Raw genomic sequence first — 16,077 nt, 5'->3', positions numbered from 1 at the left:
CATCCCTCCCCATCCCTCTGCGACCACTGGAACCGACGATCGCTTAACATTGTCGTGGTTCACCTCTTTAAAGAGGCACGAGTGTGCCTCCTTGACGTCATGAAAGAAATAGAGACATTCGATTAAATTAATGTTACACACTATGAATTTGTGTCTGGGCGGCCAACGAGGCAAGTTTACATTTATAAAAGTTTTAGGGACAATCAATTCCGACGGTAAATTGAAGATAGACTTCTCGTATGACGTTGTAATCGTTATCGGCTCTACACGTAATCGGCTTTATTGGCTAAGCTTTTTATTTACTCAATATGTAAGCCAATCAACCAGCTTCAATCTAGTATTTTTGTCATATTTGTTGGTGCCTTTTTAAGCCGGATGGATTATTCTGAAGGAAAGACATCTCTGGAAATTTGTAATCTTGTCCGAGATGGGATACCCCTCCTGTACTCCTAAAAATGGGAGTTGCTGGTTAGGCACACAGCTTTGGTAAACTGCAGGCTGTTTACTTTTTACTATTAAGGACGTACCAACTGGCTACATCAAATACTCCATCAAGAAGCCGATTAAGTTCATATATTCAGCGTGCCTTTTGATTTGAAATTTCCGCCTATGGCTGTTTTCTTCGCGTGGTTTAAATTTTAAATATGGTGATGGCATCTGTTCCGCACTGTTTGTGTACTACTGCCACCGTTAGGTAGCGCTATTCCCTGCCCTTAATTTGCAGCTTTTCTGGAGGTAGAAAATATAAATTTTACTTTTCTTTTATTACCATTAAAAAAAAGACTAGGATGACAAAAAAGTGTCATATTTTTGAAAAATGTTTAACTTTTTGAAAATGTGTCATTTTTGTCGATTGTCTCATTTTTTATTGAAAAATGTGTCATTTCCGTCGATTGTGTCATCATTTTGACTAAATGTGTCATTGTGTCACGCAACATCAAATTGTGTCATTTTGACACAAAATGTGTCAATTCGGCAGCCCAGCCACCAAGGATGATTTGCCAGATACTCAGAAGTAAGTTATTTAAGTAAATGTAAATAAAAGAATCCTTGAATTTTGAAATAATTTACAACCCCCAAAATCCTTGCTTAATGAACATAATTAGAACACAAAAAAAGAAAACAAGAGCTAAGAGCTCATATGGTATAAGCTCTAACCAAATTCTAAGAATCAATAGATTGATTTAAAAGGAAAATTAAAGGCTTAATGCCGGTCAGGCTTTATTGAGATCCAATTCATTGAGATCCAATTACCCACTCGTAAGACATAAATACCTAATTTTTTCTAAATTTTCCTCTCCCTTTAGCCCCCCAGATGGTTGAATCTGGTAAAGAGACTTTATCAAGTCAATTTTTGCAGCTCCCTGACACGCCTACCAATTTTCATCGTCCTAGCACGTACAGAAGCACCAAATTCGTCAAATCACTAAACCCCTCCCCCCAACTCCCCCAAAGAGAGCGAATTCAGTACGGTTACGTCAATCACGTATCAAGGACATTTGCTTATTCTATCCACCAAGCTTCATCCCGATTCCTCCACTCCAACTGTTTTCCAGGATTTCCCCCTCCAACTCCCCCAATGTCAAAAAATCTGGTTGGGATTTGAAATAAGAGCTCAGAGACATGAATTCCTTCTAAATATCAAATTTCATTAAGATCCGATATGATGTTCGTAAGATAAAAATACCCCAGTTTTCACGTTTTTCAAGAATTCCGGCTTCTCCCTCCAACTCCCCCCAATGTCACAGGATCTAGTCGGAATTTCAAACTAGAGCTTTAAAGCACAAGATCCTGCTAAATATTAAATTTCACTAAGATCTGGTCACCCTTTCGTAAGTTACCCCCCCCCCCCCTCAACTCCACCAAAGAGAGCAAATCCAGTCCGGTTATGTCAGTCACGTATCTTAGAAAGTTTTTTATTCTTCCTATCCAATTTCATCCTGATCTCTCCGCTTTAAGTATTTTCTAAGATTTTCTGTCCCCCCAACTACCCCCCCCCCATGACACTGGATCCGGTTGAAATTTAAAATAGTAGATCTGAGTTACGAGGTCCTTCTAAATATGAAGTTTCATGAAGATCCGATCACTCCTTTATAAGTAAAAAATACGTCATTTATCTAATTTTTCAGAATTACCCCCCCCCCCCGCCACCAATAGAGCGGATCCGTTCCAATTATGCCAATCACGTATCTAAGACTTCTGCTTATTTTTTCACCAAGTTTCATCCCGATCTCTCCAATCTAAGCGTTTTCCATGATTTTAGGCTCTCCCATCCGAAACTCCCCCCAATGTCACCAGATCCGGTCGGGATTTAAAATAAGAGCTTTGAGACACGATATCCTTCTAAATTTCAAATTTCACTGAGATCCGATTCCCCCGTTCGTAAGTTAAAAATACCTCACTTTTTCTAATTTTTCAGAATTACCCCCCCCCCCCCAACTACCCCAAAGAGAGCGAATCCGTCCCAATTATGTCCATCATGTATCTAGGACTTGTGCTTATTTTCCCCCCAAGTTTCATCCTGATCCATCCACTCTAAGCGTTTTCCAAGATTTTAGGTTTACCCCTCCCAACTCCCCCTCCCAATGTCACCAGATCTGGTTGGAATTTAAAATAAGAGCTCTGAGACACGATATCCTTCTAAATATCAAATTTTATTGAGATCCGATCACCTGTTCGTAAGTTAAAAATACCTCATTTTCAAAAAATTTCAGAATTACCCCCCCCCCCCCAACTACCCCAAAGAGAACGGATCCGTTCCAGTTATGTCAATCATGTATCTAGGACTTATGTTTATTTTTTCCACCAAGTTTTATCACGATCCCACCACTCTAAGTGTTTTCCAAGATTTTAAGTTTCCCCCTCCCAACTGCCCCCCCCCCCTCAATGTCACCCAATTGATTTAAAATAACAGCTTTGAGACACGATATCTTTCCAAACATCAAATTTCATCAAGGTGTGATTAACCGTTCGTAAGTTAAAAATACTTAAATTTTTCTATTTTTCCGAATTGACAGGGCCCCCACTCCCCCCTTCCAGATGGTCAAATCGTGAAAATAACTATTTCTAATTTAATCTGGTCTGGTCCCTGATACGCCTGCCAAATTTCATCGTCCGAGCATACCTAGAAGTGCCTAAAGTAGCAAAACCGGGACCGACAGACAGACAGATCGACAGAATTTGCGATTGCTATATGTCACTTGGTTAATACCAAGTGTCATAAAAATATCAAGGGAGTTGGTAGTACTATCCAAAACTGTGAGATTATTAAAATCTTCACCTACGTGGCAATTACATAGCAGTAATTTAAAAAAAATCGCTTTGTATAGATTATAGATACGTTTTACAATTCGCAAGCGGGTAGGATCACTTGAAGAATCATCCAAAGAACTTTCTAAAGGGACTTTGTTTTTCTAAACTTGAACATTTTTTTATTGAGCCAGCCTCATTCTTCTACCTAGATCCCTCCTCCCTTAAGCACGTCATTAAACGTCTAATATAGTGTGTATTATGGGGGATGTATTATACACTGGGCCTTAGAACCGTATGTTTATGTGAATTTTTTCATTTTATTCAAGTACCTAATAGCAGTGGGCATTTGGTCAGCTCCAATATGTTCAACAAAAAAAGGTAAACAAAATAGCATTAAGACAAATGTAATTATTCGTCTATTGAAAAAGGACGGATGAAAAAATAACAGTATTCTTTTTCTATAGCAACCAGGATTTTCCAGTAAGTTTTATCAATCTACCGTGTATCTAGAACGCTATTTATATGGCTATCGATTTCCGGGTAAACAAGAAAAGTCATTATTTATAAGAATGAACAATTCAATCTTTAAATGTGATCTTTGCATAATTCCTTTTTTTGCCTATTTGTATATTTTCAAAAGAAAAGGAAAATATGATGAAATCAAACTATTTTCCAAATACAAGCCATCTTCATAATAAATATAAAAAATTGAAGCAATATGTTGATACCAAATACAAAATATAGTAATTAGTAACTACTACTACTACTAATAACTCACTGCAGCACCAAGCCGCCTGAGGCCAACACAGCTACGCACGCTCCTCCTCCAACCTAATCTATTTAAAGCCTCCCTCTTTACACCCTCCCAGGAAGTTCCCATTTCCTTTAAATCCTTATTTATGACATCCTCCCAACCCAGACAAGGACGACCTGCTTTCCGTGTAGCCCCAGGCGGTTGGCCAAAAAGGACAATCTTCAGTAATCTGTCATCCTTCATCCGTAGAACGTGGCCTAGCCATCTCAACCTTTCTTTCATTATAGCCCCAGAAAGCGGGATTGAACCACACTTTTCATACAACCTACTGTTTGAAATACGGTCAGTCAGCCGGGTACCCAGAACAATCCGTAGGCAATTTCTCTGGAAAACATCTAGTAAATTTTCATCTGCTTTTCAGAGTGTCCATGCTTCAGAGCCATATTTGACCACTGTCATCACTGTAGCTTCCAATATTCTAATCTTGGTTTGTAGGCTTATCTTTCTATTCTTCCAAACTTTTTTTTAACTGTGAAAAAATACCCTGAGCTTTAGCTATTCTACTTTTAACATCTTCACTGCTCCCACCATCTTTACTAATAATACTACCAAGGTAACTGAAGCTCCCAACCTGATCAATCTTTTCGTTACCTAAGGTCACCTTTTCATCTTCACTTATTCCTAACCTTAGTGACTTAGTCTTCTTAACATTAATTTTCAAGCCTATTTTAGCACCCAGAACTCGTAAAACCTCTAAAAATTCATTCATTTTGCTCACACTTTCATCTAATATGCTTAAATCATCAGCATAATCTAAGTTCAGGAGCGTTCTTCCTCCCCATTTGATTCCATGGTCTCCAATTGCCTTTCCTGTGCTCCTTAAGACGAAGTCCATCAAAATGATCCATATAAAGGGGGATAGAACACAACCCTGCTTAACTCCTGATTTAATACAAAACCAGTTGCTAACCTCATTTCCTACCTTAACCGCAGCAGTATTATTCTCGTACATAGCGCAAATCACTTTAATGTATTTTTCTGGTATACCATATAACGATAAGACCTTTGTTAACGCTGTTCTATCAACAGAAACGAAAGCTTGCTCATAATCGATAAAACTAAGGACCAAAGGTGTTTGACAACGAAGGGACTTCTCAATTATTAACCTAAGAGTGAAAACATGGTCGACACATCCTCTACCTTTTCTAAAACCGCATTGTTCTTCCCTTAAAACTTTGTCTACAGCATGTCTCAGTCTAAAAAGTATCATATTACTCAGTAATTTGCTACCTACAGAGACCAGACTAATGCCTCGAATATTCCGACATTCACTCTTGTCACCTTTCTTATACAGTGGTTTAATTAAGGTTTTCCTAAAATCATTGGGTACTTCCCCTTTTTCAAAAATCATGTTCATAATCTTCAGTAGCTTATTCCTAACCTCAGAGCCACCATATTTAAGGAACTCATTAATCATACTATCAGCACCTGGGGCCTTATTATTTTTTAATCCTTCTAGTACTGTCGCTAATTCTTCCTCACTAAACAAATCTTCCTTCACATCCAAGGTATCACAAACTTTTTCATTTTCATCTATATCTTTTCCTGCAACTGTATCTCGGTTTAGCACATTCTCAAAATGTTCCACCCATCTTTCTTTAACTTTTTCCTTATCACTAATTGTGACCCCATTTCTATCTTTAACTGGGACTAGTCCGGATCGGCTACTCCCTTTCAATTTATTAACATGCCAGTATAATATTTTACTATTATGCCGTCTAGCCGCATCTTCCAGATCCTCAGCAATTTTATCCATCGCCTCCATTTCACATCTCCTTAATTCATATTTTAATGCTTTCTCCACTTTCTTTACATTCCTTTTGTTTTCATACGACCTATCGCTCAGATAATTCTTATACAAACCCCTTCTACTCTCTATTAAACCTAAAGCTTTTTCACTAATATTCCTAGTTGCTGTCTTAGCACTCTTCCCTAGGACACCATCAGCAACTTCACAAATTGTTTTTCTGAAATTATTCCATCCATCTTCCACATTGTCAAATTTTAAACCCTCAAGTTTAGTACTCAACTGTTCCTGGAATTTTTTTCTCAAATTTTCATCCTGAAGTCTACCAACATCATAACTTTCCGGGAGGGAGTTACTCTTCCGAAATTTCAGCTTTAAATTAACCTTAGACACTACTAGATGGTGATCTTTACTTTTAACATCAATAACGGCACTCCTATACACCCTAGTATCTTGTATTGATCCTGCTAGTCTTCTGTTTACAATAACATAATCAATAAGGTTTGCTGTCTTACCATCACGTGAATACCATGTCAACTTATGGGCCATTTTGTGACCAAACACCGTATTGGTTATAACTAGGTTGTTATACCTACAAAATTGCAAAAGCCTATAGCCATTACTGTTTTCTTTTCCTACACCAAAATTACCTAGGCTAGGATAACATCTATCCCTATTTCTACCAACCTGGGCATTAAAATCTCCTAGCAAAAACACCATATTTCTACCTGGTACCCTGTCTATTTGCTCCTGTAACTGTAAGTAAAATTCATCTGAGTCACTAGTATCTCCATCAGTTGGTTCAATGGGGGCATATACTACTATAACTGATACCCTAAACTTTTTAGTCATAAAATGAGCAATTAGTATTCTATTATTAATACCTTCCCAGCCTAAACAAGACTTAGCAGCTTCCTTATTCATCATGAGCCCTACTCCCTGTCTATGTACCCCATCCTTCCTTCCTGAGTAAACAAATTCTATGTCACCTAATTTCATGCTTCCTACCCCTGGGATATGAGTTTCTGAAACTCCTAATAAATCCAGTTCAAACCGTCTGAATTCGTCAGTCAAAATGTCGATGCGATAGTCATTTTTTAACGTCGTAACATTCCAAGTTCCAATTTTCATGTTCTTTAAATCTTTGAAATTATTTTGGCCTCAAGAAAAGCAGTGAACCCGGATACCAGCGCAGGATGGGGACCAACATATCTTCTCAAGTCTACACCGAAGCGCTTAAGCCGGCTTAGAACCGGACAGCAAGAAGTCTCTGGGACCTCCAGTAAGTTGGAGGCTTTGTGCAATCCTGGGCCCATCTTGGTCACAACATGGTTTTCAGCACTTGGCGATGCTCTTCTATCAACAAGAGTCGAAATCCTGCACAGACAGTCCCAAGCCTATTACCTCCGACTCATTATATATTCATGCCTACAAATATTATGCTACTACGGGGAGGCAGCCCATAGTAGATAAATTAGCTAGGAAGAGGTTTTTCAGCCCGAAAACGCCCATCAAAACAAACCAAGCCCAGAAAATTATCCAATAATCAGAATCCCGTACGAGTGCTGTGTTGTTTACTAGGCTATAATTTCCTCGAGGGGCGCCACTCCTCAAGTGGGAAAAATTGACCGCAAGTTTCCCAGTCTTGCAGGTACCCCGAAAGGGTCGAGGCAGCCCTTTACAGAGGCCGTTGTCCATAAATCTGGATCTTACGCCCTGCCGCAGTTGTACTCCTATAGAGGATCCTCCCACGATGGTGTTCTGCTTCACCATGCAATTTAACCCATTACTGGGAGAAGGTTTGTAACTCATCTGACGCGTGAACACGGCAGTTGGCCCTGCTGAGTGTACATTTGAGGGGCCTTCTTCCTCCTCCACCTGAAATTATGACCCCCAGGGGAGGGTTTCCCAGTTTCTATTATGGGCCCCACTGGGACAAGGTCCTACTTGGCCTAAGCCTCCTATGGAGCTACTCTACCTATCTATAGGGCTTACATATATACATATATATATATACATATACATATATATATACATACACATATACACATACATATACATACACATACACATACATACACATATACTTACTAACGTGCAAATATATACCCTGAATTGGTATAGGCTAGGTCTGTATATGGTGAATATTAATTTCCTTTCTGATGCAAATGCACAATAACTTTGGATTCAGGATGCAATTCTGACTATAGAGATAAATATTTTTCTTACTTGAAATGTATGTGCAGAATTAGAAATTCTGCTGGTACTACAAAAGTAGACCTAAGTAGCCAATTTAGCCTGTCTGAAACATCTCACAAGCCAACACCTTATAAAAAACACCTTTGATAATTTAAATGAATAAGAAAACTTATTAGAAATTCTGCTGATACTGCAAAAGTAGACCTAAGTAGCCAATTTAGCCTGTTTGAAACATCTCACAAGCCAACACCCTATAGAAAACACCTTTGAGAATTTAAATGAAGAAGAAAACTTATTAGAGACTCTGCTAATACTGCAAAAGTAGACCTAAGTATCCAATTTAGCCTGTTTGAAACATCTCACAAGCCAACACCCTATAGAAAACACCTTTGACAATTTAAATGAATGAGAAAACTAGTTAAAAACTCTGCTAATACTGCAAAAGTAGTCCTAAGTAGCCAATTTAGCCTGTTTGAAGCATCTCACAAGCCGACACCCTATAGAAAAACACCTTTGACAATTTAAATGAATAAGAAAACTAGTTAAAAACTCTGCTAATACTGCAAAAGTAGACCTAAGTATCCAATTTAGCCTGTTTGAAACATCTCACAAGCCACCACCCTATAGAAAACACCTTTGAGAATTTAAATGAAGAAGAAAACTTATTAGAGACTCTGCTAATACTGCAAAAGTAGACCTAAGTATCCAGTTTAGCCTGTTTGAAACATCTCACAAGCCAACACCCTATAGAAAACACCTTTGACAATTTAAATGAATAAGAAAACTAGTTAAAAACTCTGCTAATACTGCAAAAGTAGACCTAAGTAGCCAATTTAGCCTGTTTGAAGCATCTAACAAGCCGACACCCTATAGAAAACACCTTTGATAATTTAAATGAATAAGAAAACTTATTAGAAACTCTGCTAATACTGCAAAAGTAGACCTAAGTAGCCAATTTAGCCTGTTTGAAACATCTCACAAGCCAACACCCTATAGAAAACACCTTTGAGAATTTAAATGAAGAAGAAAACTTGTTAGAGACTCTGCTAATACTGCAAAAGTAGACCTAAGTATCCAATTTAGCCTGTTTGAAACATCTCACAAGCCAACACCCTATAGAAAACACCTTTGACAATTTAAATGAATAAGAAAACTAGTTAAAAACGCTGCTAATACTGCAAAAGTAGACCTAAGTATTCAATTTAGCCTGTTTGAAACATCTCACAAGCCAACACCCTATAGAAAACACCTTTGAGAATTTAGATGAAGAAGAAAACTTATTAGAGACTCTGCTAATACTGCAAAAGTAGACCTAAGTATCCAATTTAGCCTGTTTGAAACATCTCACAAGCCAACACCCTATAGAAAACACCTTTGACAATTTAAATGAATAAGAAAACTAGTTAAAAACTCTGCTAATACTGCAAAAGTAGACCTAAGTAGCCAATTTAGCCTGTTTGAAGCATCTCACAAGCCAACACCCTATAGAAAACACCTTTGACAATTTAAATGAATAAGAAAACTAGTTAAAAACTCTGCTAATACTGCAAAAGTAGACCTAAGTAGCCAATTTAGCCTGTTTGAAACATCTCACAAGCCAACACCCTATAGAAAACACCTTTGACAATTTAAATGAATAAGAAAACTAGTTAAAAACTCTGCTAATACTGCAAAGATAGGGTAGTCAAAACAGCGGTTGAAAAAAATGGGGCGTTCAGGCTATAGTTACTAGATTCATAGCTGAAAATTTTTTATTTTTTTTTCTAATGACAGGAAATATTATATATATAATACAAAATTAATTCCTGTTAGTTAGTCTTAAGCATGAACATGGTTCAAAAAATAAGTAAGATAAATTTGAAATTAAGCCTAAAATTTAAAGTTTGGCTTGAAACACTAAAACTAGTTTCTATTTTTATTTTGTTGACTTTGATTTGGATAATTTTTTATTGAGTAATAATATTTGTATCTTCTATCATTTTTTTCATATTGCTCAATTGCAAAATTGGGAGCTCAAATACTAAAATTTTTCCAATTTTCCCAAGCTTCGATTGGCTGACCATTTTAGTTTTGTTCATCAAGCAGTGCCAAAAAAAACAACTGCTAGAACTAATAAATTAAACGGTTTTTGAATACCAAATTAAAGATCACAGTATTTTCATAAAGTGTAAAACTTCTGCTGCTTTTTCCGATCTTCAGTGTTTTAATTTATTATAAAATAAAACAAATGGTAACATTTTACAAATCTAAACAAAAGTAAGGGTATATATAAAGCAAGACCGGTCCCCATGCAACCCCCCTCCTAAAATGATAAAAATATGAGGCAACGCTATAGCGTTGCCTATAGTAAAGGTGATACGGCTCTAATGTTTTTTTGTTTTTTTTTTTCAGAGGCGATTCATATGGAAGAGGTCGCCGCATAAACTCTGGGGGGAAACTAGCCCCCCTCCTCACGACCTTTTTTCCCAAGCACGTCCGGAACAAAAAAATTTAGATAGACATTTTATTAAAAATAGTTCAATTTCACACATCAAAAACTCCAGCGTCGACACAACCCACCAAGGACCGGGGGCAAGCGTTTTAAGTTATGCCGCGGGAGCATATATGGTCTTATTGAAAGGATGGTCGTATAAACTTCAGAGAGTGCTCAGTTGGTTGAAAATTGATAGTTTTAGTTCACTTCTTAAGAGTCAAAAGAGATTGGAGGGCAACTATCCCCCCGCCCCTCAACACCCTTTTCCTCAAACCCATCCGATAAGAACTTTGAAATAGCCATTAGTTCAATATAGTTCAAAGATCAAATAAAGATTCAATAGCTCAAAGATCAAATAGCGAAAACTCTGGGGTCAACACAATCCCCAGGGCCTGGAGGCAGGCATTGTAATTTATGCCCTGGGGGCATATATGGTTCTTATGGGTGGGATGCTCATATAAACTTCAAGGAGGGCCAAATTGATTGGAAACTGAAAGTTCTAGTCGACTTCTTAAGAGTTAAAATAGATCGGATGGCAACTAGCCCCTCTTCCATGCCTTATTTTTCTCAAACCCATCCGATAAGAACTTTGAGATAGACATTTTTTTGAAAATAATTCAAAGGTCTTATAACGGAAACTTCGAGGTCAACACAATTCCTCGAGGCTCGGGGGCAGTCGTTTTAAGTTATGCCCATGGGGTATATATGGTTGTTATGGAAGGGATGCTCGTATAAACTTCAGACGGGGCTCATTTCATTGGAAATTGAAACCATATATGCTCTAGGGGCATATATGGTTCTTATAGAAGGGATACTCGTATAAACTTCAGAGAGGGCTCATTTGATTGGAGATTGAAAGTTCTAGTTCACTTTTTAAGAGTTAAAAGAGATAGGAGGGCAACTAGTTCCTTACCCCTTTTTTCCCCAAACCCATTTAATAAAAATTTTCAGAGAGCTATTTTGTTAAAAATAGTTCAAAGGTCAGATAAGAAAATCTCTGGCATCGATACAAGCCCCAGGGCCTGAAGGCAGCCGGTGTAAGTTATACCCTGGGGGCGTATATGTTTCTTATGACAGGGATGCTCGTATGAACTTCAGACAGGGCTCATTTGACTGAAAATTGAAAGTCTGGCCATTTTGATATAGCCATTTTTTTTAAATAGTTCTAAGGTCATATAAAGGAAACTTTGGGGTCAACACAATTCCTCAGGGCCCGGGGGCAGTCATTTTAATTATGCCCAGGGATATATATGGCTGTTATGGAAGGTACACTCGTATAAGCTTCAGAGAGGGCTCGTTTCGTTTGAAATTGTAAGTTCTAGTTCGGTTTTTAAGAGTCAGAAGAGATCAAACGTCAACTAGCCACTCCTCACGCCCCATTTTACCCAAATGCATCAAATAAAAATTTTAAGATATTCTTTTTTTATTAAATAGTACAAAGGTCAAATAACAAAAAACTCCGGTGTCGACACGACCCCCAGGGCCCAGGGGCAGGCGTTTTAAGTAATGCCCAAAGGGGGTAAATGGTTCTTATGGAAGGGATAGTCTTATAAACTCCAGAAAGGGCTCATTTGATTGGAAATTGATAATTTTAGTTCACTTTTTAAGAGTCGAAAGAGATCCAATGGGAACTTATCCCCCCCCTCCCTGCGCTCTTTTTCTTCAAAGTTTTCCGATACAAATTTTGAGATAGCTCTTTATTAAAAATAGTTAAAATTTCAGATAAGAAAAACTCTGGCATCAATACAACCCCCTCCCTAGGGCCTGGGGGCAGGTATTGTAAGTTATGCCCAGGTGACATGTATAGTTCTTATGAAAGGGATGCTCGTATAAACTACAGAGAGGGCTCATTTGAATGGAAATTGAAATTCCTAATTCACTTTTTAAGAGTCCAAAGAGATCAGAGGGCAGCTAGTCCATCACTACCTTTTTCCCCAAACCCATCCGATACAAATTTTGACATAGCCATTTTACTTAAATAATTCAAAGGTTAGAAAAAAAGATTCCGGTGTCGATAGAACTCCCCGGAACCAGGGGAAGGGCTGTAACTTATGTTGTGGGGACATATAAGGTTCTTAGGGAAGATTGGTCGTATAAACTTCGGAAGGGACTCAAAAGATTAGGAATTGAAAGTTCGAATTCTCCTTTTAAGAGTCAAAAGTGATCCGATGTCGACTAGCCCCCTATCCCCCCAACTTTCTTTTTCCCTAAATGAGTCCAATCAAATTTTACATATATACATTTTTCTCAAAATATACCAGAGATAATATAACAAAAACTCCAGGGATAAAACAGCCACCCCCCAGAATCTGGGGACAAGCGTTGTAAAATGGGCCCAGGGGGCACATTTTTATGGAAGGGATGGTCGTATAAACTTCGGAGGGTGCTTATTTAATTGTAAATCAGCATCTCTAGTGCCCTTCTCAAGATTCAAAAGTGATCGGAGGGCAACTAGCCCCCCACCAAGGCCCTTTTTCTCCAAGTACATCCAATCAAAATTATGAGATACTTATTTTGTTTAAAGATCAAATAACAAAACACCATGGTCAACACATCCCTCCAGAGCCTGGGGGCAAATGTTATGAGCTATGCCCCGAGGGTATATAAGGTTTCATGTAAGGGGTGGTCGTATAAACTTCATGGCTCGTTTGATTCGAAATTGAAAGTTCTAGCTATTCTTTAAGAGTCATCAAAATTGATCTGAGGGTATCTACCCCCCTCCCGCGCCTTATTACCCATTATATATCCGATAAAAATTTTGAGATATCCATTTTGTTTAAACTTGTCCAAAATTCAAATTACTATGAATTAAGGGTTGAGATATCCTCCATAGCACCCCCAGCCCCAGGGAATTGGCCCTGAGCTACGCGACTTAATTATTGTTGCTCTGATACTTTGTTTACTTTAATACTTGGATTTAGTGATTTACGCGGTAACTTCGGTTAACGGTGCAAGGACTGTAAGTTGAACAATTTGCTGATTGTTACTTTGATACTTTGTTTACTTTGATACCTTGTTAACTTTGATCCTTTTTTTACTTTAATACCTTGACACTTTGATATTGTTACTTTGATACTAGTTTTGATACTTTGATTAAAGTTTGATGTTGAAAAAAAAATCTTAATTTGAAATAAGGAGTTTTTTAAAAAATTGAAACATTTTGCAATAAGAAAAACGAACAAAAATTTATTTTTTAAAGAAAAATCCTAAAGTTATTTTGGACATAAGAAAGTTGGACAAGCTAATCAAGCTTAAAATGAACAAAAATATTTTGCTATTGAGGTATAAATGAAACCCAAAACGAACTGAAATCAAATAAATAATCATAGCGAACAAAAAACCATAGTTACTAATATAAATGAGTAACTAAATCTTAAAACGAGTGAAAATTAAATTGAATGCACAAATCCAGCTTGAAACGAACAAAAATATCTATAAAGAAGAGTTTGGGTTTTGCCTCCCTCTTTCACTGTAAAAGTCTAAAACCTAAAGTGTCATTGGCGCTTTACTGAAAAAATTATGTTGCAAATTTTTTCTTTTATACTTATTACAACATTGAAAATAAACATAAAAATTTAAGTAAAATTAAATTTTGATCTTATGAGCTTTCAGCAATTAGTATCATTATATAAAAAATATTTAGTTTAATTTTATTAGTTCTTTCCAAGACTATTCAAGACAAATATAGCTTCACTATAAAAAAGTGTTTGGATACTGCCCCCTTCCCTAACTGTAAAAGTCTAAGGCCCACTACACCATTAGTGTTCCACTGAAAACGAATTATATTACAAATATTTTCTTTTCCAGTTATTGCAGTATTGAAAATGAAAATAAAATCACAGTGAAATAAAATCTTGAACTGATCATCTTTCAAAAATTAATAGCATTATATATAAAATATTCAGTTTGATTTTATTTGTACTTTTCAAGACTGTTCAAGACACAAATAGTTTTCAGTTTATTATTTCCTTTACTTTTCTTTAGAAAACTTATTTTTTGGAAAGTTTTTTTTAGATTAATATTTAAAAATGCAGCGTTTTGTGTCATTCAGGATAGGTATGACACTTCTCTTAAGAAAAGCATTATTTTTCATGCCCCAACGCCTTAAAAAATTTTGTCTACTCATCATTTCTTGGAAAAATTTGATTGGTACCCTTTTTCAAAGACATCGTCCAAATTTATTCAGAATATTTCATGATAAAGGCTCATATATATATGAATAAGACTCTAGTAAGGTTTTGACTATGACTAAAGTTAAAGCCAGCTATTTCTGTCTTCTTGTTCATTTTAATGAAATTTCGTGCGCTTTCCTGTTTATTCTAATTGCAAAATCGATACTCTTTTTTTAGGATGGAAGAACTCCCCTTCATTATGCAGCTCTTGGGAGAAACAGAGAAAGTAGCACCAGAATCTATAAAATCCTAGTTGATTTCGGAGCAGATGAGGCTATACGGGATAAGGTAGCCATTGACATATTAGGTTTGATAAGGACTAATACATAATTATTTTGGTTCAACTTAAGTTTTCGTTTATGAGATCAGTTATTCTCTCTGCAAAAAAAGAAGAAAACAGACGAAAATAGTATAATGGATAAAATAAATCTATCCCCACAAAAGCTCCATGGCCTGTGTAAGAGAGGAAAAATACTCATAAACAATGACTCCTAAACAATGAATACTAACTCATAAACTTGAACTTATAGACAATAACAAAATAAAAACAGAGGAAGATACAGAAAGATAGACAGATACACACAGCAAGAGAGAGAGAGAGAAATTTATATATATATATATATATATATATATATATTCAATTCAATTTATTTATAACCTGTCAAAACAAAAGAGGGTGCAGATCCCCTAAGTTACAGAGTACAACATAAGGGGGAAAAGAGAAGAAAATTTGTACACTGAGCAAAAACGAGTAGTTTTTACAATCATAAGAACATAGTCATAATATCCATAAAGTAACACAATCACAATAGAAAACATATAAGACATAAATCATAAGAATCATAACCCAATCATAAAATCATAAAAATATAGAAGACCAATCGTGATTAAGTTTACTGGCGGAAGATCTAAAATCTTTCACTCCTTTATCAATAATTTGTAGATGGAAAGATGAGTTTAAATTCTTGGGACAAAAAAGAGTTACTAGTCCAAGGGGGCATTTGCAAAAGGAATTTACCAAATTTAAAATAAATCTGGTGAACGAGTTTTTTTGAAACAGGAAATGTTTGCCAAATAGGACACAAAGCAAGAAGACAAAGCACAGTTAGACTATTGAAAAGTTTAGAAGGATGGAAACGATAAGATGTTAAACATTAGAGACAAGTGACGCTTAAGCTATCCTTGTCTTTTTTTCAAGATTTTGGATGGCAAGCTTAATCGTTTCTTTAATTGAATTCCCAATAGGCGTTCTCAGGTAAATAAGGCTTTTAGAGAGGGGGACACAAGTTTCAGTAAGTTGGAGGGATTTATCAGAACATCCTTTGAGGTTCAAACCGATAGCCACAGTTTTATCCCCATTAAAACTTAAACTAATCTGCCGATATTCTAGTTTTAACTTCAAGGAAGTGTTCTCGCAACC

The 16,077-nt window shown here is 36.6% G+C and overlaps 1 protein-coding gene across 1 annotated transcript in view; it reads left to right on the top strand.

The window, feature by feature from the left end:
• The window catches only part of LOC136027732 (uncharacterized), a 79,779-nt gene that overhangs the window by 54,525 nt on the left and 9,177 nt on the right, over nucleotides 1–16,077 (top strand). Inside the window, exon 8 of the mRNA XM_065705187.1 lies at nucleotides 14,835–14,945. Within this exon, the coding sequence (XP_065561259.1) occupies nucleotides 14,835–14,945 (111 nt within the window). The remainder of the gene's footprint in view (nucleotides 1–14,834; nucleotides 14,946–16,077) is intronic.

Source organism: Artemia franciscana, chromosome 5, assembly GCF_032884065.1.
Source record: "Artemia franciscana chromosome 5, ASM3288406v1, whole genome shotgun sequence".
NCBI classification, from domain to species: Eukaryota; Metazoa; Arthropoda; class Branchiopoda; order Anostraca; family Artemiidae; genus Artemia; species Artemia franciscana.
This window is presented reverse-complemented; position numbering and strand designations above follow the sequence as displayed.